The following is an 18,950-nucleotide window of genomic DNA, read 5'->3' as shown; positions in this document are numbered from 1 at the left end:
AATGGATGAAGTTAATGTAATTTGAATAGGGTGGGGGGGGGGGGTTGAATTGTCAGTGCGTGGGCGCGATGCGGTGTCTTGTGCTGTGTTGAGATAGCAGCTCGTCCATTTTGGCATTGTTTTCTTACTACATGTACATAGCTACAAGTATGTACCTAGGTAGTGAGAAAACAACGCCTTTTGTGCTTTAGACCACCTGTACATAGGTACATACTCGTATGCGTGTCTGCTGCGATCATCTTCGGTCCCGTTTGCAAGTCGTCAGCCCAGCCGGCAATTCACCGCTTTGCACTCCTCTAACCAAAACTGAGCGACTTTCCAGTGGACCGGCAGCACAGCCCAGGCGGCTGAAAATCAGTGAAGCAGGAGCCTGGATTTTAGTGGTCTACAGTGGAGGTCTGACATGACGGGTATGATGGTGTCCATGCCCTGCAGCGGTCGCTGGTCTCTGATTACACTACATCCATTGTCCATTGATTAGCCAACTTTAGAAGCCGCTGCTAGCTTCGCGTTAGGTTGCGGGAAAGAGTGGGCCGGGACAGCAATGAAAAAATTGTGGAGGAAAAATTAATCGGCATGGCGGTTGTCGCAAACCGGAGGGCAGCAGCGTTACTCGCATGCACGCATGCACGCAGTCCGCCTCTAGCCAATCGGGACCCCAATTTGACGCTCGATTGATCAGGACCAAGCTCACAACGATTCAGTTGTAACGACTCCGTCAGCTCACAGCCCCGTTTAAATCCACCCTTCATTCTAAGCTACCAGGCGTCTTTGAGCAATCACGACATATACCTAGGTAGACAGCTCCTACATCCTATAAGCTCCCACGACTTTCGGATGGTGTTCAACTTCGACAGTCTTACGCTGAGGTTTAACATTTACGATCAAAACATAATTTAATATAATAATGGATGCTGTGCGAGGTACAGCCAGTATTTTCCACCTTTTACAACAATGCTTAAGCCATATCAAGCAGGTGCGCAGGTTCGAAACTGAATTCAGAATCTATGAGCTCCATCTACAAATGCATCTCTCCCGGTGCGCCACCATTGCAAGAATCATCCACGACACGAACCGCGTCGACGATTTTTTATCCATGAATGCAACTGGGGACACAATCAGCGTGTCGCGAGACCGAGAACCAACAGCAGCGGAGATTCTATCTGCTATTCAAGACGCCCTCCGCATAGCTCAACGTGAAGCTGCCCAGATCAGGGCTGATTGCAGCACACAGGCTCGAATGACGGGATTTGTTGACAAACGAAAAGCCCAAGCGACAAAAACAATTGGAGTGGTCAAATGGGCTTTCTACAAAAGAGACGATTGCAACAAGTTTATAGAGGAAATTTCCTCCATAATTTTGCATCTCGAGCACCAGGTCGATAGGGAAAGGCGCACACTTGAGTCGTGGTAACTTGTACTACGATGCGGACGGCCGTGACACAAAATTACAACACTGGTTACGTAGATGGGTTTTTTTGCATAGCGATGGTCTCTTAGGTTATTTAATTCGAGGAAGCGAATAAAGTTATTATTTCGATTTTTACTTTATAATGTAAAGATGCGCTCCAACGAGTATCGTATTCGGGCGCCGGGCCAGCTCAGTGCCGCAGAAATTAAAAAATGCTACTCCATGGGCTATTAAAACGGCTGCTGCGAGGCGATCCCATATTCAGAGTCTGCTCGGGATTTCTTTCATGTTAGTAAAATGTCATTGAGAGATCGTGTAAGGTCAAATCCGTAGTATATTTTAACTTACTTCAACAGTATATTCATTTTTTCACACCTTTTTTTCAAGGTCGCTTCCAGCCGCTTCGGAACCACGTATTCTCCAGATATGCACTGTGGCGCTTTTTTTCTCCAGTCTTCTTGGGAAGATTTGCCAGCCTGCGCCATTGGGTATCGATCAGTCGCACAAGGATCTTACTGGATAACATACCATTCAAGTAAACCCACACAGGAGCCCCGTAACTTTTATTTTTTGTTTCTTGGCTGTCTTTCTTTTTTTTCTTTTCTTTTCTTTTTTTTTTTTTTCGCTCAGCAGGTAATCTGGGGATACGGCCCTAGACTTCTTTGAAACTGTTTAACGCGCTCTTCTCCTTTTCTGCTGCCAGCTTGCGGGCAAGCCCTTCAATCAATGTTGATTGAAGCCAGGCCGTTCGTAGGGCACAGCTCCAGTCAGTAGCAATGCAGGTGGGTGCCCACTTGTGGCGGCCATTGGCCTTACGCTGGAAAAATCTCCACGCTAGGGATGCTTTGATTGCTGCATCCAATAGGAACAAGCCACTTGACAGCTGATTAGTCATTAGCCGGGCTTATTGAAGGTGGTATGCAAAAGATAGGATGATGCCACCTTCTAGATTGCATAGATCTCGACGACACAAGATTATTTCTCCGCCATTGAATTGATTCGCTCAGCTCGTGGCTCCGGCTCTTTCAAGCCAACGCCGCCAATGATCCAGTGATTAATAGCCCTGAGGATTTCCTGCATTCCACAGGCTCTCACCCGCGATGCCTCCGGAGCTTTGCGATCCAGTCCGGCCTCACCCACCACGAGCGTGCTTTCCATAGGAGCTCGAGCATTGGCTGGAAAGTCTTCCATCTCTAGCCCAATATTCCTATGTGTTATAGGCGTAGTCTTGCTGGTAGTCATTTGCTCCTGACTTTTTATGCTTTTGCATTGACTTTGGTATTGATGTAGTCTTTGTAATAGTCAAGATGCTACTTCTAGGATGAGATGCTCTTGTATATTTCACTCATCGCCTGAAGCTGTATCTGTCGTCTGGAGAATCCTTTCCAACCGTTACATATTCATACCGCGTTGATAATATATGCATTTGATGTGCGAAGCTGGGTTACTCTGGTGGTCAATCTATAGTAGAGACGCACCAAAAATATACTTATGAAGTTTGAACTGCTATTGAAGTGTGGTCAAAGGAATCTTCATTAAAAAAAAAGCGGATGTAGCATGATATTTCGGTTAAGCTATCAAAGCTATCACGGTGGGCGGTAGTCTGGTCACCACATCGTAGGTCACAGAACGTAGGGACCAAGGTTGATGTAAAGGGTGACTTGCTGTATCTCATGACTACGGAAAGGGTAACTACCTACCTACATCATGTACCTATATCAGCCCACATCAGCCAACTGGAATGGTTGGCAACTACATACGGCGAGGATATGGTACTACAAAATATCATTCCTGGTATTTTGTCAGCTCCGGGGACCAATGGTTGCCGTTGGCTCCAATCCTTGAACGATGAAACAAGAAGACGCTTGATATGGAGTCTGTGGGCATGGGAATACATGCTCCGACAGCGCTTCCAGCGTGATCGTGGAGCTATTATGATGGAGGCAGATAACCTTCAGCACTCCATCGGCCAAAAAGTGAATTACCGTTGCAAGAATACATCAACAGGAAACTGGTAGTAAGTGTGCGGAGGTTATGTGACCTCACCCCCCTCCCCCCGGCCAAAACAAGCAGCCATCCCTCGCGTAATATTTTCATGTCCTAATATCTCAAATGACAAAAGAAAAAGGGTTTCCCGATGACCGTCTATTAACCTTCATGTGGTAGCTTGGCATGTATGGTGATTTCTCCTGATGTATTCAAAAGTGAAGATACCAGTATGTATCAGATACCAAGATGTTGATTAATCTTGTTGTGTGAGCTAACAATGCTGCTCAGGTGATCATTGATCTCATCCAGCACCATGTCTGGCGATATTCCGATTAAGCAATATTCTGTGGTGTGGATATGGTCAGATGCAATAGCTTTAGATATATCTAGTAGATTAGATAGATCTAGTAGATGTAAGTAGATCTAGTAAGTAGAGCTCAATAGACTCGGTAAAGATATTTTCGCCGCAGAGGTAAAGCGGTACTATTCTCTCCGTTGTATTACAACCCTAGAGTAGATTTGACTGCCTGGAAATGGATCACTACTAGTTACAGTTCCTTGATTCACTAGATAGATCGAGACACCATCTTCCTTGTTTCAGTAGCACCGCTGCCAAACCATGTGCGGGATATCAAGGGTTACCTCAGAATACTCTGGGACCCGGTATGGCCATTTGGGTATGAGCAAAAGGAGGACCCCACACCAGGGGGATATTTTTTTTTATAGAATCGGTATACACCTGTCTTTACGACTCACCGATTGAGTTGGACGTCCCAAACCCTCTAACACTTAAGCGGATCCTTTCAGGCAGGATGAAGCCCGTAGAACAGCTGAGAGCCCGCCAGAAAGTTCGAACAAAACAAGTCAAAGACTTTGTTAAAAAGCAGGGAGGTGCAGCTTACATGCTCTAGCGAGCCATATTAGCGTCTAAGTAGATAAATTGATGAGCCACGGGGGCTTCGTGATTGAGAAGGCTGGAATGAAGTCGAATAGTGCCGTGTACCGCCGATTATCACTGGCATCAACGGACGTAAGTAACATCAAGTTGACCATTCCGACAGCCCGCCTTTTGCTGCGATGTTCCGACCTCTGCTAAGGGACCGTTGGGGAAGTTCCTGAAGGAATGCCCTCGAGTGAATTTTCCCGGCTCTACCCCAAATGTTGAGGATTCTGATTCCGAAGAGAGCGAGTTTGACTTAATGGAGATCGATGAATCCGGACTACCATACTTTCAGAGGCGGCAAGAGACCCGAAAGGCGCAATCCAAACCATTTCCAGCTGCAGGGACAAAGGAGCTAGGCCAAGTCGCGATGTTCGATTCCACAGGTGGCCTCGTCTATCGAGATGCTGAAGGCCCTCTGGAGAGGGCCTCACATTCGCCTGCTCATCAAGTATGCACCATTGACCGACGAGCAATTTGAGTACGCGAAGGACCATCTCGATGAACCTGTATTCCCTGATCGAGAGCGGAGACCTCGCAATCCACTATGGAAAGATGTGATATGTGATGGAGCAATTCTCCGGAGAGGGACTGACGGAATCTGCGGCTTCCACCTTAAAGTCCCCTACATTAAGGCCTTGAACATACCCTCGAAAATTCTCAAAGAATTGCGGAAAGTTGCCTTAAACTTCACCAATGACCTGCTCACGGATGAGGACGTCTTACATGCTTTCTGTAATGGAATTTCTACAACACTCGTCTAAAATAAATGCTGGTTTTACAGCGATCGAAGTAAAGTCCACAAAACCTGGCGTCTTGGTTGGCTTCATTGTAGGGTGACTTGGGTAGATTTAGGTAGATATAGTAGAGATCTAGTACATAAAGTAGATCGAATAAATGGAGTCGGTTTAGCTAGGTCGAGTAGTTGTTCTGTCAAGTTAGCCCAATGGCTTCAAGTCATTGATTCGTCATACAACAACACCAAAAAGACTTGTAGAAAGCATAAGCAACGAATGGGCTAGAAAATGCCAATGAGCTGCCCCAAGAAGCCTTCTCTATGAAGGGAGATCTGGCTCATGCGTCTGGGACATGGAGCGACGCCCTGCTGGTATTGTCGAAGTAGGGGAAGACCAAAATGGGTGGAACTATATCACATATCCTCGGTCATTATAGTGGGAACTTGCAGATGTCAAGTCTTGTGCCTTTCAAGTTGTTTTGACTTGACGGGCTTAATCACTAAATGCAACTTCCATAATTCACATGCATAGGTACACGCTGGTCAAGTAAGGCAGTGATTTTTAAATACAATCAATCAGCGTCTCCAACGTAGCAGTTCCTTCAAACAGTTATTCGCTTATTACGGCTGAGTCGCGGCCATTTGAAGACATCAACGTGTTACCGAGACCCAACGTTAACCCCGTCTCGCTCCATGATTCCCACTACCAGCATTGGCTCATCAGAATGCTTAGAAGTTTGAGTTGGCTTCAAAAGGTCCTCCATAGTAACCACCTCCTTCTGCATCCCAATACAACTATCCGCAATAAGTATGTTTGGCGTAGGTAATCTCTTCAATCCGCACGCTCTCCGTTTATAAAGAGGCTGTCGAACTCGCTCTGTGTCCCCACGTAAGCCATGCTCTTGGTCGAACAAACAGGATCCTACTCACGTTTAGATAATAGTTCAATCAATGTCCATTCCCTCAGTCGCTTGCTGCCACGGCTGTGGTCCGTAATACATGTAAATTCAGGCGAAAAAAGAAGCTGGCCAAACACCCCTAGAATGAGGGCCAGCAATCGGCTCCATGGCTCGTTCGAGAGTGGTTGCGCTCGATGTTCGAGCTGAAGACAGCTGAAAAGTGGCTGGCATTTCGGCAGTGTGCTCTGTGTTGGACTCCGCGTTGGACCTGCCGCAGCAATTACCAATGAACCATGACAAGCTCTCGAATTTCGCACTCCACATCATGAATATTAAAAGATTCGAGGATCAATTTGCATGTTCGTGCAATAGCATATCCTTCACTCCATGGTAATGAACGCGGCCTAACAGTAACAATAAGGGTAATAGGAAAATCTTTGTTAACTCCATCATCGTATCCAATACCGAAAAGGTCGATGGAGATAAATTGGGCAGCGCTGGCCGCGAGTGTGATCTGCATCTGTAGGGTATATATTGGGTTATTCCATATATGCATGAAGGCATGTTCTGTGACAGTTTTAAGTGCTTTGGGAGCCATATTTTCGGTGCCTGCGAAAGCGATCCGGTTGGGCAGCTGTCGTTTTACCCAAACATGGCTGCTTGAGCGTGCGACGAGTCTAGGGCAATATGTAAGTCCGTAGTAGTAGAGCTGACACTCTTCCTCAGTGGGAGGCATCGGAAACGTCAGCTGCTGCATCGTTTTGGAAGTTGGAATCGATGCTCAGTTGGATTGGCTGGGGCTGGCTGAGTGCGTGAGTGCTCGTTCAGATCAGAAGAAATGCTTCGGTGATAAGCAGATGTTGGATGAAGTGTCTGGGATGTCCTGCCTTTAAATGGATGCCCAATGAACAAACACAAAGCTTAATGTATTGTAAAAGTGCGAGGAAAGTAGCATGTACGATATGGGCAACTACTTTGCAGGCGACGTCGATTGCCAGTGACGATAATTCTCCAGCCGCCGAGTGAAATAATTCTTGATGGATTAGCTACCCAAATATTGTAACCAACATACATATACTCTATCTACATACCCAGAGCTAGTATGTCCATCTATAATAGAGTCTCCAATACACCTTTGGTAGCACTGGTCGCATTAGTCCCTTTGAGTTGTATTTTCACCCAGTTGCCGTCTCAAAACCTGCCGTGCTGTAATTTTTCCTCATTTGGGCAATTTATTACGTTCATTATATCGGATATTTTCTTCCCCTGCGCTGTAAGCTCGGATATCGCAGTTAGTTTAAAGCCACTCATCGCAGGGAGCTCGACGGTCGTGGCGATAGTGAAGACAAATGCACAGTTTGGCGTGATATGTGGCGTGAGATACCACGAGTGATATAATTCGGGATGAATAATCTGGCAATCCGATCTCACTAAATAAATCGACAATCCTCATTGAATCGGATTCCCTTTTTTCATGCTGTAGAATTAACAACATCGCGGCGGACTTAGAACCATTTCATTTACCAGGTTTTCGTTTTCTCAGCTCCAAGCACTGGGCTAATCCAAACCCCACCAAAGCACCAAAAACCCGCATCTTCAAGACTTTTCGCCACTCCAACAACACGTCTCAACTCATCCCACTCTCTAGCATCATCCGCTGAGAACATTGAAATCAGCTCCAGTCATCATCATGGCTTCTCGATCTCCTCTTCCCCCATGGCTCCCCCCTCAGCTCACTCAATCCCCATCTCCAACGCTCCACGCTCTAAGCACGTCTCTCCTGCCGCATCTCTTCAGCGCAATTTCCCAAATCGGCGCCACCCTCCGAACTTCGCACCACGTCTCTCTCGTTGGATCCGCAAACTCTTTTGGTGACGATCAGCTCAATGTCGATGTCGCTTCCGAGAATCTCATGCGCGCTGCGCTTGCCAAGTGTCCTCTCGTGGTGAGAGCCAGTAGTGAGGAAGATCCCGAAGAGAAAGAGGTTCACCAAGGAGAAGCTTCCAGTGCTGTTTCTTCCGATGAAAGGCTTTCTGTGGCTTTTGATCCGCTCGATGGAAGCTCAATCATTGCTCCTAACTGGGCTGTGGGCACAATTGTGGGAATATGGAAAGGCGAGACGACGCTGGGGAAGAACCCGAGAGATCAGATCTGTTCCGTGTTGGGAGTTCATGGACCGCGTACAACTGTCATTGTAGCCATCAGGGAAGCAGATGCACCTCAAGGTTCTGCTTCTGCTGAGGGTGTCTGCTTTGAGCTGGGGCTTGGTGACAACGACAAAATTGAGCTTCTTAACCCCAACATTAAGCTCTCTTCGCCACCCTACAAAACCAGATATTTTGCTCCTGCAAACTTGCGTTTTGCGGCAGATTCACCTGCATACGCCTCTCTCATTTCATCTTTCATCACTAAAAAGTATACGCTTCGGTATTGCGGCGGCCTTGTCCCGGATCTGGGCCACATCCTCACCAAAGGCCATGGCGTCTACGTCAATCCTGTAGAGTCAGCGAGTAAGGCTAAGCTGAGGAGATTGTACGAGGTTCTCCCTATAGGCTTGGTGGTGGAATGTGCTGGAGGAAAGGCTGTGGATGAGGATGGAAAGGACGTTTTGGCCAAGGAGGTGCAAGGGTGTGACGAGAGAGGTGGTATCGTGTTTGGGAATACGGATGAGGTTGAAGAGGTGGTAAAAGTATTGATGGGATAATCTGGTTCCAAGAGGTGTCCTTTTTCGCATTGTAATCACAGAGAATAGAATGGGTATGATAGAATAGATAGAAGTGTCAATGGATTGGATATTAGGCCTGGTGCCATCGATCAGTTGGCTCGGAAACCACTTTCCAGATCGCGACTCCTCTTCTCGGAGGACTTCACAACCATGGGCAGGTTCAACCTTCACTCAGCCCTGTATTCTCTGAGCGATTCTCGATTTTCTAGATCAAAGTAAGCTCTTGTTACTCCTCTTTCATCGCCAACAGAGTTTGACATGGATAGCTCCGAAGTCCACCTAATATCGAGACAACTATATAAACACGCGATGGGACACGAGTCACAGACCACGACATGGACTTCGCCATCCAAGAGAAAAACAGCAGACCATCGCAGGACCACAACTGATACAGACACACTACCACCGGAAGTCTAGGGGACCTTAAGTGCCACAATATCAGATCCTAAGAAACGCAGAACCACATCCAGATCTTGCGACTTTACAATGGCTCAGCCGGTGCATTTCGGAAGACCGCCATCTGAGGAGGAGGCACGCCTCTACTACTATGGGCTACCATCACGCCCTCGACTCATCGCTCGGTCAGGTACACGTATGTGGGTGAACCCGCAAATGCCAGGGCCTATCACATTCCTGGGTACACAAAATATGTAGCCAAGAGTCCTCCAACCTGTTGGTAGGCACCCCCAATTACACCAGCAGTGGAACGACGGATCATCCTCCCTAAGGGCTCAGATTCTGAAGGCAGTGGATGGGATAAACTGGACCGCTCTCGATATTCTACGAGTTGGACTGGATGGAGAGTATACACTCAGGCTTATGATCGCGGTTCTTCCAGACTCACTGTCCTGGCGTGATGGGCATCCAATTGCTTTTAGTGTAAAGGAATATTCGAGTCTCATGGCATTCAGGGGGTGGAGTGCGAGATCCGAGAATCCGTTGTGAACCTCTGCACCAATGCAGGCCTTGAACCGGCGATGTCTGCCTCTGAAAGCCCCGATATCTCCGACACACCCCGTGATTCGAGGCGCCCAGCAGAAGGAATACTATTCCGAGACAAAGGTACTACATCATGGACGCTGGCTGTACTTGAAACTTGCAATTCAGAAGACTGACAATTGAAACCACCTATCTAGGCCGCTGCCGAAGAACTAGTCATCAAGGCCAACCGTCAAGAACCCTCCAGACTCCTCACCACGTCCATCCGGGTATCGTCCTGGTAGTATGGAGCTATCTGCCGAAGGCACCAACCCATTATTCCAACTTCAACTATCTTCGGGAGCAATATCAGAAGGAGATGCCATTTCTCCATCCACTACGTCTGTCTTCATCCACTACGTCTGTCTTCATCCACTACGTCTATCTCCATCTATTAAGTCTATCTCTATCTACTACGTTTATCTCTATCTACTACATCTATCTCCATCTACTATGTCTATCAGGCCGTCTCGAAACGAAGATTGCGACAATGGATAAACAACATATAGCTGGTACGGAAGGTATGTATCTCCGTGTCAAGCCGTCCTCTCCCTCAGGCGAGCATCAGCTACTAGCTCTGCCCTGCAGACACGTGGTCATTGACCAGGAAACAGAAGGCATACAAGAGTACGAAACTCGATTCGACTTTGGTGTCAGCGGTTCGCTATATTGATACCCCAGACGGCACTGAAAAAGTATCCAGTGAAGAATAGTCTATAATACCAGCGGAGAAGGCTAAATCGCAGACGCAAGCAGCTTTCTTGACGAAAGGAGATTCTGAGTCATGCGCCTGGAATTTGCGCCAGCGCCCAGCTGAGATATTATCATCGAGCGCAAGCATCAATGAACTGAACGATGTGGCGTACGCACAGCCGCTAGAGCGCCTGCTTAAGGATATTAGATCTTGTGGCTTTGAGGTTTCCTTAGTATAGAATCTCCTTATGAGAGATAATTTGATATATAAAAATACAGATACGTTGACTCGCAAGCTTTGGGCCTTCCTGGAACAGCTATTGGGGATATTGAACCTATATCGGTTGGCGAATTATAAAGGCAAACCCCACGACAAACAGAAACTTTACAAAATCATTTCGAATTCGGGGTCGCGATCGTCGCCAGAGCTAGCATACTGGTCGTATTTGCCCATCTTCTTGTCTCGGTTCATCTTGGCCAACCAGAGCAAATTGGCCAAGACACTATTATTAACCGTCAGTCATGCTTCCATACGTTCAGTGAATTCGTAGGAGAAGGAGTCACTCACGCAAACCACGCATAGCACAATAGCCCCAGAATGATGGAGTGTCCCTTGAGGTATATGGGCCCGTCCTTGTTTGGGTATACGAATGCTGTTGAAGTAACTCCTGCGTTAGCCACCAAATTCCACAAAGAAAGGGCCAGAATATTGACATACTTGCAACAAACCCTCCGCAATTCGCCACGGCTAGCTGAAGAGCTGATGTTGTTGCCCTCTTATAATGCCCAGCCGAATTGTTCGCGTTCCACACCAACACACACGGCACGGAGCTGTACATTCCCATGGCCATGAGACAAGTCATTCCGAAACGGACGCTGGCAGACTGGACGTGAGCAATCGTTGCGTAGCCGGCGATAGAGATGGGCAGCATGATGAGCATAGGAAGGCCTCGTAGCTTGATGCGGTCGGAAACCAGGGCAACGAAAACTGTTTGAAATCACGGTCAGCAGGCCAAAATCTCGGGGATAAAAGCAAAAGCATGTACGCACCAGTTATAGGAGTTGCTACAGCGTAGGGAATAACAGTCCACAACTGTACTTTGTTGGCGTTGGACGTAATCTTTAGATCGTTGACAATCGTAGGCAGCTTTACCTAGTTAGCACAAAACCTGCCGCCCTATAAAGGGGAGTTGAAAATAGGAGTCTACTTACAAAAAGACCAAAAGAGTAGACACCCGAAAGGAGGGCAAAATACGTTGTGGATGTGAGCCAGATCTGGACATTGAAGAGGCCGCGGCGAACCTCTGACCACTTGAACGTCTCCTCAGCTTCAATCGCTGGACTAAAGAGCATAATTATTAGTCTAGTCCTTGGATCATACGTAAAAGGGAGTGATATACTTGAAGCGCCCTCCATTGTCGCTTGCTAGTCGCTCAGCGGCAAAGTCTCGCTCTTCTGTTGAGAGGAACCCGGCGCTCGCAACTCCATTTGGCAATGCAACAAATGCAATCAACCCAGAGACAACCGTCTGGTTATTTGTTAGCAGTTGGTTCTGCCGATAACAATTTAAATCCGCGAAACGTCCAACTTACCAGCAAACCCTCAATGATAAAGATCCATCTCCAACCCTCCAGCCCGCCTCTTGGCCCAATCGCCGACAATCCTCTGGCCAAAAGGCCACCGAATGCCCCCGAAAGGCTCGCGCTAGTATAAAAAATCCCTATTCGAAGGGCTAATTCGCCTCGAGTGTACATGCTGGACAAGTACAACACGATGCCCGGGAACAGGCCGCCCTCGGCGATGCCCAACAGCGCTCTCACGGCAGCGAAACTGCCGAATGAGCGCACGAACCCCAAACACATGGTTATGATACCCCACGCGACAGTCAATGAGGGCAGCCAGATACGTGGGGACACTTTCTTCAGGACGAGGTTACTTGGAAGCTCGCTGTGACGGGGTGAATCAGCATTGGTGACTTTGGTGAGTGGAGAGAGAGATGGCAGACCAGGCAATGTATGTGGCGTAAAATACGGCCAGACCTTGTGAATACTGCTTGTCTGTGATGCCTAGATCAGCCTCGAGGCCGAGGATTTTGGCATTGCCGACGTTGGTCCTGTCGAGGAACGAGCAGAGCAGGAGAAGAGCCAGAACAGGCATGACCCTGTGATATTGTTGAGCATTGAGACGATTGCCAATAGTGAAAAAGAATACCATCAGTTGCAATGGCGGCAGCTGCTTCTGATTTCACATAACATGTCCAAGAGCCTACCTCGTGTCTATCTTGAACAGAACCCTCTTGGTCATAGCAGCTCTTCGCTGCGCATCCTGTCCATACTCCTCCCCATGCTCAAGCTCATTCTCCTTGTGCTTCTCATTGTCAAAGTCCGCCTTGTTATCCTGCGATGCCTTCATTGCGAAATAGATGGCCAGAACCAGACCGCCAGGACTGTTGTCGAAGAATAGAAGAAGAATTGGAATGGCGGGTGGAGTTGAACCTCGACCTTCCCCAGCTTACTGTACTTCTGCCTGCAGGGATTGATTATCCGCCCAATATTTGCCAGGGATCAAGGGCGGAGTAAAGCATACCGAGATGGATGAGACATTGATGCCCTCGAATCATTTGGAGGCGGCAGTTCAGTCTCTCCGTAACCGACCTCTGCAATTATGCGGTCCTGCATTACCCCGCATTAACCCTGTCAGTCACGTACAGGATTAGAAAAAGGGAGATTTTTGTCTTGAGTGCCGTTTGTTGGGGAACCTTGTCGGTGTGTATGAATGGGGAGGATTTCATGTAGATCTGGGTCAAGTTTGTTCAGCTCAATTGGCTGTGCCTAGGCCGGCTCGAAGGCGGGGGGGGGTAGCGAGGCAGTAGTTGGAGATGGACTCTGAAACTTTCGACCTTCATTCACTTGTGCGGTAACATGCAGTGGCGGTGAAGTATGCAGTCAACCGCACATAAGTGAACCGGCCATGGATTGCCTATATGTCCGCTCTCTGTGAGCTAGTTAATTTGCAATCACTCTTTCTGTCACTTCACTTACAGTGAGTGGGAATATTCGGAGAGAAACTAACAGCGGAGTTGAGTTCTTGATTGGGTTGATGGCCTGTTTATAATTAAGAGTACTATTATTTAAAATAAACAATATCTTTACAAAATAAATTTAATAAATTAGTATTAGTATAATTTAAAATGCACAGAGGCTTGTAGGGACTTCGGACACGGCCGTTTGCACAGGTTCTCCACTGTCCAACCTCCGGGCGGTGGGTCCCGATCATTAGTGTCGGACACATCAGACCCACAGAAATTTACCACCCGGCAAAAAAACCCGGGCGGTGACCCGAAGACTAGCTAACCCCCCCTTTTTCCTTCCTCCTCTTTCTCTCTTCTCTCTTCATCGCTTCTGCCCCTAATCGCGGCTGCTGTCTTCTTTGAAGGCTTTGCGACTGAGCTTTTCCCGCTTTCCAGCAGCTGATCATATATTTGATCAAGCAGTTGAGACACCAGTCTCGTCTCGATTCAATTGTTCAGAGACGTCGACGAGATTCACGACCCATTCCATTGAAAATTCTCACGACTGTTGGTAGACTTTCATTTCGACCCAACAGTTGTTTATACAGTCCGCTTTTGATCTGACTACTAACAAATTCAGCAGCCCCAGTACCAATTTATCCATCGACAAGGCAACCTTGGGCCATGACCGACAACAAACGGCCAGCCTCCGCGCAAGGGGGCGACAACGAGCAGAAGCGAATGAGACAAGACGAACCTCATGCTACTCATGGGCAACCAGGCCCATACCAGGCTCAGATCGAGGAGAATGATGTTCACAAGGCTAGTTCCGATGATAAGGAATCATCAGATGCGTCGACCAAGGTGTCCAATGATGAAAATTCAAGGAGGATTACCAAGGAACAGTGGTTAGCCGGATACCCAGTGCCGAAAACACAGCTTCCGGAAGGAATGACGATTAATGAAGATTTTCATGCTCCGAAAACGGTGGCTTTGAGCAAAATGGACCTTGCGAGCGCCGTCAAGAAATGGCAGGAGGGGCACAAAAACCGTCCTCGATATGCGCATTTGTTAAAATTTGAGAATGTGCAGAATAACAAAAAACTTATGGCGGGGTATCTTGGCTTCGATACCTTGCCAGAGTTGTTACATTTTGCTGATTTCATAGGTATGTGTTTCTCCTCAAGCAGTTCTGCATCAGGAAATCTCTGGATAGCATTTCATCAGCTCTAGGTTGCAATTAACACGAGTACAGTACCTCAAACCATCCACCCTTTGATTGAAATATATTCTCGACATCAGGAGAAAAGTACCGCAAAATTCCCCATGGCGATGAGTCTCTAGAGCAGATTCAAGGGCATTGACAGGGAAGGCCCGTGGTTGAAGCCGCTGCTGAACAACGGCTCCAAAAGATGCATCATTCTAAGACCTGAGGGAACCAAGGTGCTCATCACCAATCCAAAAGAGGTCCAGCTCAAGGACATCGACGCTATTTTGACATTGTTATGCGGGGCATATAAACTCATGACGGCAAACCCCAAGAGATTCTGTCAGAAGTCATCAGGAAACAGCGACGAGTTTACTTGGGGCTTCCATCATGAAGATTGGTTCCGCGCGTACGTCGCCATTTTTTTCACCAAGAGTCGTCGAAGCAAAACAACAGAAGTCCCAGAGCAAGGTCCAATGCGCTATGTGGGTGTTCGCGGGATAGCTGAAAAATCGGAAATATACGGTTATGCTACACTCGACGTGGTTTCATCAACCCAGACTTTGGAAGAAGGGTACTATTCCAGCGCTGCCGTGGAGATTACGAAAGAGATGGCCTTGTTGGACCCCGAACACAACAAAGAAGCAATGCAGAAACTAGAACAGCGTGCCTCGAATGAACAAATTGCGCGCGCTTTAGATGCCATCGACAGCATCGGAAAGAAACCCCAATCCACACGAGAGTCGCTTGTTGAAGATGATGACGGGATCCTTGAGGATATTATTTCTGATGAGGTTGCCAATACCCTGCATGCCACCGCCCCGGGTATCGATCTCCACCGAACTTTGATGTCTACTCTGCCAAAAGAACACCAGAGAGCGGAGATGACTGAAAAGGAGCGCCAATCGCTCATCGACCTGCTTCGACAAACATTACGTGAGTACAAGACAATATCGCCTCATCCGAACTTATCGCAAGGCGACCAATATCAGCTACAGATCATAACCACGGCTGGCGATATCACTAGTCTTGCCGATGAGAGCGAGACTATGGGCAGCGACAAAGATTTAGACTGCCAACTGGATTCACTCCGTGCTATGAGAGAGCTGCTGGGCGAAAACATTCCTGAAAATCAGGACTTGGAGCAGATTTGTGAAAGTCGAGGAATCGATCTTGCAACCTTGCAGGTAAACCCTCACAATCCAAGTGTCATTGCCAAAACCCCGCAGATTCCAGGTTCGTTTTCCACTCTTCCCTCCTGTCGTATTATTTACGCTAATGACCATTCTACAGATGCCCATAGACTTGCAGAACTTCTCTCCGGTAAGCTACGTTCTGCCATGCTACTCAGTGACTGCGGCACCGGAAAAACCTTTGTAACCCTCTTGACTCTGAAATTTCTACTCGATGAACGCATACAGGCTCATAAAAAAGGCGCTCTCGACCTCTTGGATGGTGATCGTGCATTCAAGCCGAACATCATCTTCGTGCCCTCCGCCACTCTCAGCCTATTTTTTTCCGAAGTCAATTCTTGCTGGGCAGGCATTTTTAACATTTACTCGTTCTACCAGTCGCGCTCGAATTGTGCAAATACTGATCGACAGACTAAGACCATTGATACCCTCCAAGACCTCCAAAAATATGTCGATCGATGGGCCAAGCAGCATCAAGATCCAGAGGTAAGTGCAAAGACCATTTCTTCACTCTTGATTCTAACCCCGTTGTGCCATAGACTGGCCGAGTCATCCTCCTCACTGCATACTCGACTGCGACCAGGCGTCTTCTCAAAAGACGCGCAGGCAAAGGCCTCACACGCGATCAAATGGATCTACTATCTTCTCAGGGAGACGCCATCGATTATGACAGACAAGACAAGGAGATAACAGCAATTTTCGAGGATCCACCAGAGTGCAATGATGGCGAGAAAGGAGCCCGACGGATTGGTAAATCGACAGTAGCATACATCAGAAGAAGCGAGAAAACCCTGACCAACGACATGTGGAACGTTGTTGTTTGCGACGAATGCCACCAAATCAAAAATCCTGGGACCAGGGCCAATGAATTAGTTCGCCAGCTTGACCGAGAAGCTTTGCTTCTCGTATCGGCCACACCGTTGCCTAATCACGTAAGAGATATCAGCGGCTATTTGCGAGTACTTTGGGACCCAGCTTGGCCGTTTGGCTACCAACAGAAAGGTGACGCTACGAATGCCAATGCTTTCTTTGGAGATTTAGTATATGACAGCCTCTTTGACGAGTCCATCAAACTTGAAGTTGGAGAGCCTCTGACACTGAATCGTGTTCTCCATGGCAGAGTCAAAACGACATCCCAGCTATCGCCAAGAGAACTCCGTCGAACCATGGAGTGCAAGTCGTTTGTGGAAGATCAGAATGGTCCAGCGTATCTTTTGAACCCCAATCTCTTCATGGAGTTCGCCAAGAACAAGGAGTATGGGACATGCGTCTCAACATTAGCTGTTGGCCCAATTCTTAAGCTCCTCTCAGTCCGACGAGGTATGCTTACAATGATGACACTACCAAATGGTGACGTAACGTTTATGGGCAAGGGCATCGCCGGATTCAAAACAGAAACTGTGGAATTGGAGCACTCGGCAGAGGTCAAGGCTAAGCTCGCTGCACATATCAACATCTTGGCGGACAAATTAATGACTCCAACAGAAGCGGGTCCTTCTGAAGTGCTTGCGGGAGGTTATGTCCTTGAACGAGCTGGAATAATATTTAACGGTGCAGTATATCGCCGTTTGTCATTAGCTTCTACTGACGTCAACAACATCAAACTCACAACTCCCTCAATACGACTCTTGCAGCGGCTATCTGATCTTCGGCAAGGCACTGTTGGCGAAGTACCCCAGAGGTTGTCGACTACCACACTATTCAATACCGCTGGTGTTGCCCAAAATCTAGCTGACGACTTAGAAGCCAGGATTAACACTTTGGGAATCGATGAGTCCGGCCTTCCAGAATACCAGAGACGGAAGAAAGCTCGGAACGCACGTTCAAAACCAAGTCTTGCTGCAGGACGCGAAGAAGTTGATCAAGTTGCCCTTTTTGATACTACAGGTGGTCTCCAGTGGAACTTCTACAACACCCGTGAGAGCCAAAAGCTTGGGTTTCCGCCTGATCGAGTCAATCAGGTGAGATATGTCGCTTGGGACTCTCCCAAGTATATATATACGGTTCTTGAGGCACTGGATGCACAAACCAAAGGCGAGCGCTTGTTGGTATACACAAACAACCCTTTAACATCCCAGTAAGTTATCCATCCCGTTATTATATCGATTAATCCCAGGTTTTTTTGAACAGTTGTTGGCCTTCTCTCCTGCCCCCACATTTTCCCACTGAGTGACAGATTGACTAACACTTGCAAAAATAGAATGGTGAATGCTTTGCTCGTGGCTGCAGGTGTCCCTACCCTTCACTACATGAGCCGAAACTCCCAAACAGAGCGCGACAAAGCCGTTGAAGCTTTTAATGATCCAGCTACACCTTACAGCTGCTTAGTGACATCGCTGCAACTCTCAGCCTTCGGCGTGAATCTCCACAAGGCGTGTCATCGCGGCTTGATTCTGGAGCAACCAATCAGCCAAGCAATCCTTCTCCAAGCTCAAGGTCGACTCTGGCGTATCGGACAAAAGCATGATGTCCATTGGAAAATCCTCTACTCCAGAGACTCCTTCGACTGCTATATCGAGTCGCATAATCTTGAAAAGTACGCTACAACTCTTGCGGCTGAGAGTGGCATTGATCCCAGGATCAAAGGCGAAGCAAGGGTCATATGCGCATTCGAAATCATGCGACAGCATTTGGGTCAGTCTTGCTCCAGGTATAGCCGGGCTCGTGTGGTATGGAGTCAGATGGACAGCCCTAAGCTAGAACACGAAGGTCTCTTCTATTCTGAACTTGCACAGTACTTTTTCAACCACCCTGACAAGTCTGACTTGGTCGGGAAACATAACATCAAGGAGATCGCCAAAGCATGGAAAATCGGCCATGAGATCACCTCAAGTATGGTTGAATCTCCAATTCCTCTAGAAGATGGATTGGTTCTGGAAAGCTACGAAGAAGCAGACGATGAGGATACTGCTCTTGGAAAGACCACTTCGCGAAAGGAAAAGGGTGAAAGGCATGGCAAAGAGGCACTCACCAAGAAAGCAAGGGAAGTAAAGCTATATTAGCAAGACGTTTGGGACTGAGATTTATGTATGATTTCGCGATCCGCTACGATGTTGTAGTACCAACACATAAAAGGGGTGGCTTTGGCAGTGGGGGAAATCTGGCTTGGCCCGATGTCAGCAAAAAAGCTCATCTGAGGCACGCCTAGTAGGATAACTGTTGTGTCGAT

At 47.7% G+C, this 18,950-nt stretch overlaps 8 protein-coding genes across 8 annotated transcripts; 5 read left to right on the top strand and 3 right to left on the bottom strand.

Moving 5' to 3' along the window:
- Nucleotides 1–907: 907 nt before the first annotated feature.
- Nucleotides 908–1,414, top strand: M431DRAFT_122618 (hypothetical protein; the record flags this gene model as incomplete). Its single annotated transcript, XM_024912163.1, has 1 exon — nucleotides 908–1,414. One exon carries the CDS (start codon nucleotides 908–910, stop codon nucleotides 1,412–1,414), a length of 507 nt encoding a protein of 168 aa, XP_024770830.1.
- A 3,330-nt stretch (nucleotides 1,415–4,744) lies between these two features.
- M431DRAFT_8402 (hypothetical protein) lies at nucleotides 4,745–5,104 on the top strand (the record flags this gene model as incomplete). The annotated part of the gene is made up of 1 exon (XM_024923381.1): nucleotides 4,745–5,104. One exon carries the CDS (start codon nucleotides 4,745–4,747, stop codon nucleotides 5,102–5,104), a length of 360 nt encoding a protein of 119 aa, XP_024770829.1.
- A 1,151-nt stretch (nucleotides 5,105–6,255) lies between these two features.
- M431DRAFT_485027 (hypothetical protein) lies at nucleotides 6,256–6,732 on the bottom strand (the record flags this gene model as incomplete). The annotated part of the gene is made up of 1 exon (XM_024916244.1): nucleotides 6,256–6,732. The coding sequence occupies one exon, from the start codon at nucleotides 6,730–6,732 to the stop codon at nucleotides 6,256–6,258; it is 477 nt and encodes a 158-aa protein (XP_024770828.1).
- Nucleotides 6,733–7,565: 833 nt separating this feature from the next.
- Nucleotides 7,566–8,801, top strand: M431DRAFT_511278 (hypothetical protein). Its single transcript, XM_024919620.1, has one exon. The coding sequence runs from the start codon at nucleotides 7,666–7,668 to the stop codon at nucleotides 8,677–8,679; it is 1,014 nt and encodes a 337-aa protein (XP_024770827.1). The 5' UTR covers nucleotides 7,566–7,665; the 3' UTR covers nucleotides 8,680–8,801.
- A 190-nt stretch (nucleotides 8,802–8,991) lies between these two features.
- On the bottom strand, nucleotides 8,992–9,701 carry M431DRAFT_540054 (hypothetical protein; the record flags this gene model as incomplete). Its single annotated transcript, XM_024921059.1, has 1 exon — nucleotides 8,992–9,701. A coding segment is annotated over one exon (270 nt), but the record flags the coding sequence as incomplete, so codon positions are not given.
- An 11-nt stretch (nucleotides 9,702–9,712) lies between these two features.
- On the top strand, nucleotides 9,713–10,485 carry M431DRAFT_235751 (hypothetical protein). The gene is made up of 2 exons (XM_024913677.1): nucleotides 9,713–9,762; nucleotides 9,837–10,485. The coding sequence occupies exon 2, from the start codon at nucleotides 9,998–10,000 to the stop codon at nucleotides 10,349–10,351; it is 354 nt and encodes a 117-aa protein (XP_024770825.1). The 5' UTR covers nucleotides 9,713–9,762; nucleotides 9,837–9,997; the 3' UTR covers nucleotides 10,352–10,485.
- A 271-nt stretch (nucleotides 10,486–10,756) lies between these two features.
- On the bottom strand, nucleotides 10,757–12,675 carry M431DRAFT_93925 (hypothetical protein; the record flags this gene model as incomplete). Its single annotated transcript, XM_024924531.1, has 9 exons — nucleotides 10,757–10,874; nucleotides 10,940–11,024; nucleotides 11,090–11,359; nucleotides 11,422–11,518; nucleotides 11,584–11,713; nucleotides 11,772–11,899; nucleotides 11,964–12,318; nucleotides 12,377–12,532; nucleotides 12,641–12,675. 9 exons carry the CDS (start codon nucleotides 12,673–12,675, stop codon nucleotides 10,757–10,759), a joined length of 1,374 nt encoding a protein of 457 aa, XP_024770824.1.
- A 2,140-nt stretch (nucleotides 12,676–14,815) lies between these two features.
- Nucleotides 14,816–18,939, top strand: M431DRAFT_235724 (hypothetical protein). The gene is made up of 4 exons (XM_024913676.1): nucleotides 14,816–15,824; nucleotides 15,882–16,267; nucleotides 16,321–17,858; nucleotides 17,982–18,939. The coding sequence occupies exons 1-4, from the start codon at nucleotides 14,906–14,908 to the stop codon at nucleotides 18,781–18,783; spliced, it is 3,645 nt and encodes a 1,214-aa protein (XP_024770823.1). The 5' UTR covers nucleotides 14,816–14,905; the 3' UTR covers nucleotides 18,784–18,939.
- Nucleotides 18,940–18,950: the final 11 nt, after the last annotated feature.

This window comes from Trichoderma harzianum (genome assembly GCF_003025095.1).
Source record: "Trichoderma harzianum CBS 226.95 unplaced genomic scaffold M431scaffold_12, whole genome shotgun sequence".
In the NCBI taxonomy this organism is placed as follows: Eukaryota; Fungi; Ascomycota; class Sordariomycetes; order Hypocreales; family Hypocreaceae; genus Trichoderma; species Trichoderma harzianum.
The sequence above is the reverse complement of the archived record's forward strand: the minus strand, read 5'-3'. Positions and strand labels throughout refer to the sequence as shown.

Bases quoted from the DNA above. Each gene is read 5' to 3' on its own strand.
- M431DRAFT_511278 (XM_024919620.1), top strand. From the start codon at position 7,666: ATGGCTTCTCGATCTCCTCTTCCCCCATGGCTCCCCCCTCAGCTCACT.
- M431DRAFT_235751 (XM_024913677.1), top strand. From the start codon at position 9,998: ATGCCATTTCTCCATCCACTACGTCTGTCTTCATCCACTACGTCTGTC.
- M431DRAFT_235724 (XM_024913676.1), top strand. From the start codon at position 14,906: ATGACGGCAAACCCCAAGAGATTCTGTCAGAAGTCATCAGGAAACAGC. The intron at 15,825-15,881 runs GTTCGTTTTCCA...ACCATTCTACAG, and splicing joins CAAAACCCCGCAGATTCCAG to ATGCCCATAGACTTGCAGAA. The intron at 16,268-16,320 runs GTAAGTGCAAAG...GTTGTGCCATAG, and splicing joins AGCAGCATCAAGATCCAGAG to ACTGGCCGAGTCATCCTCCT.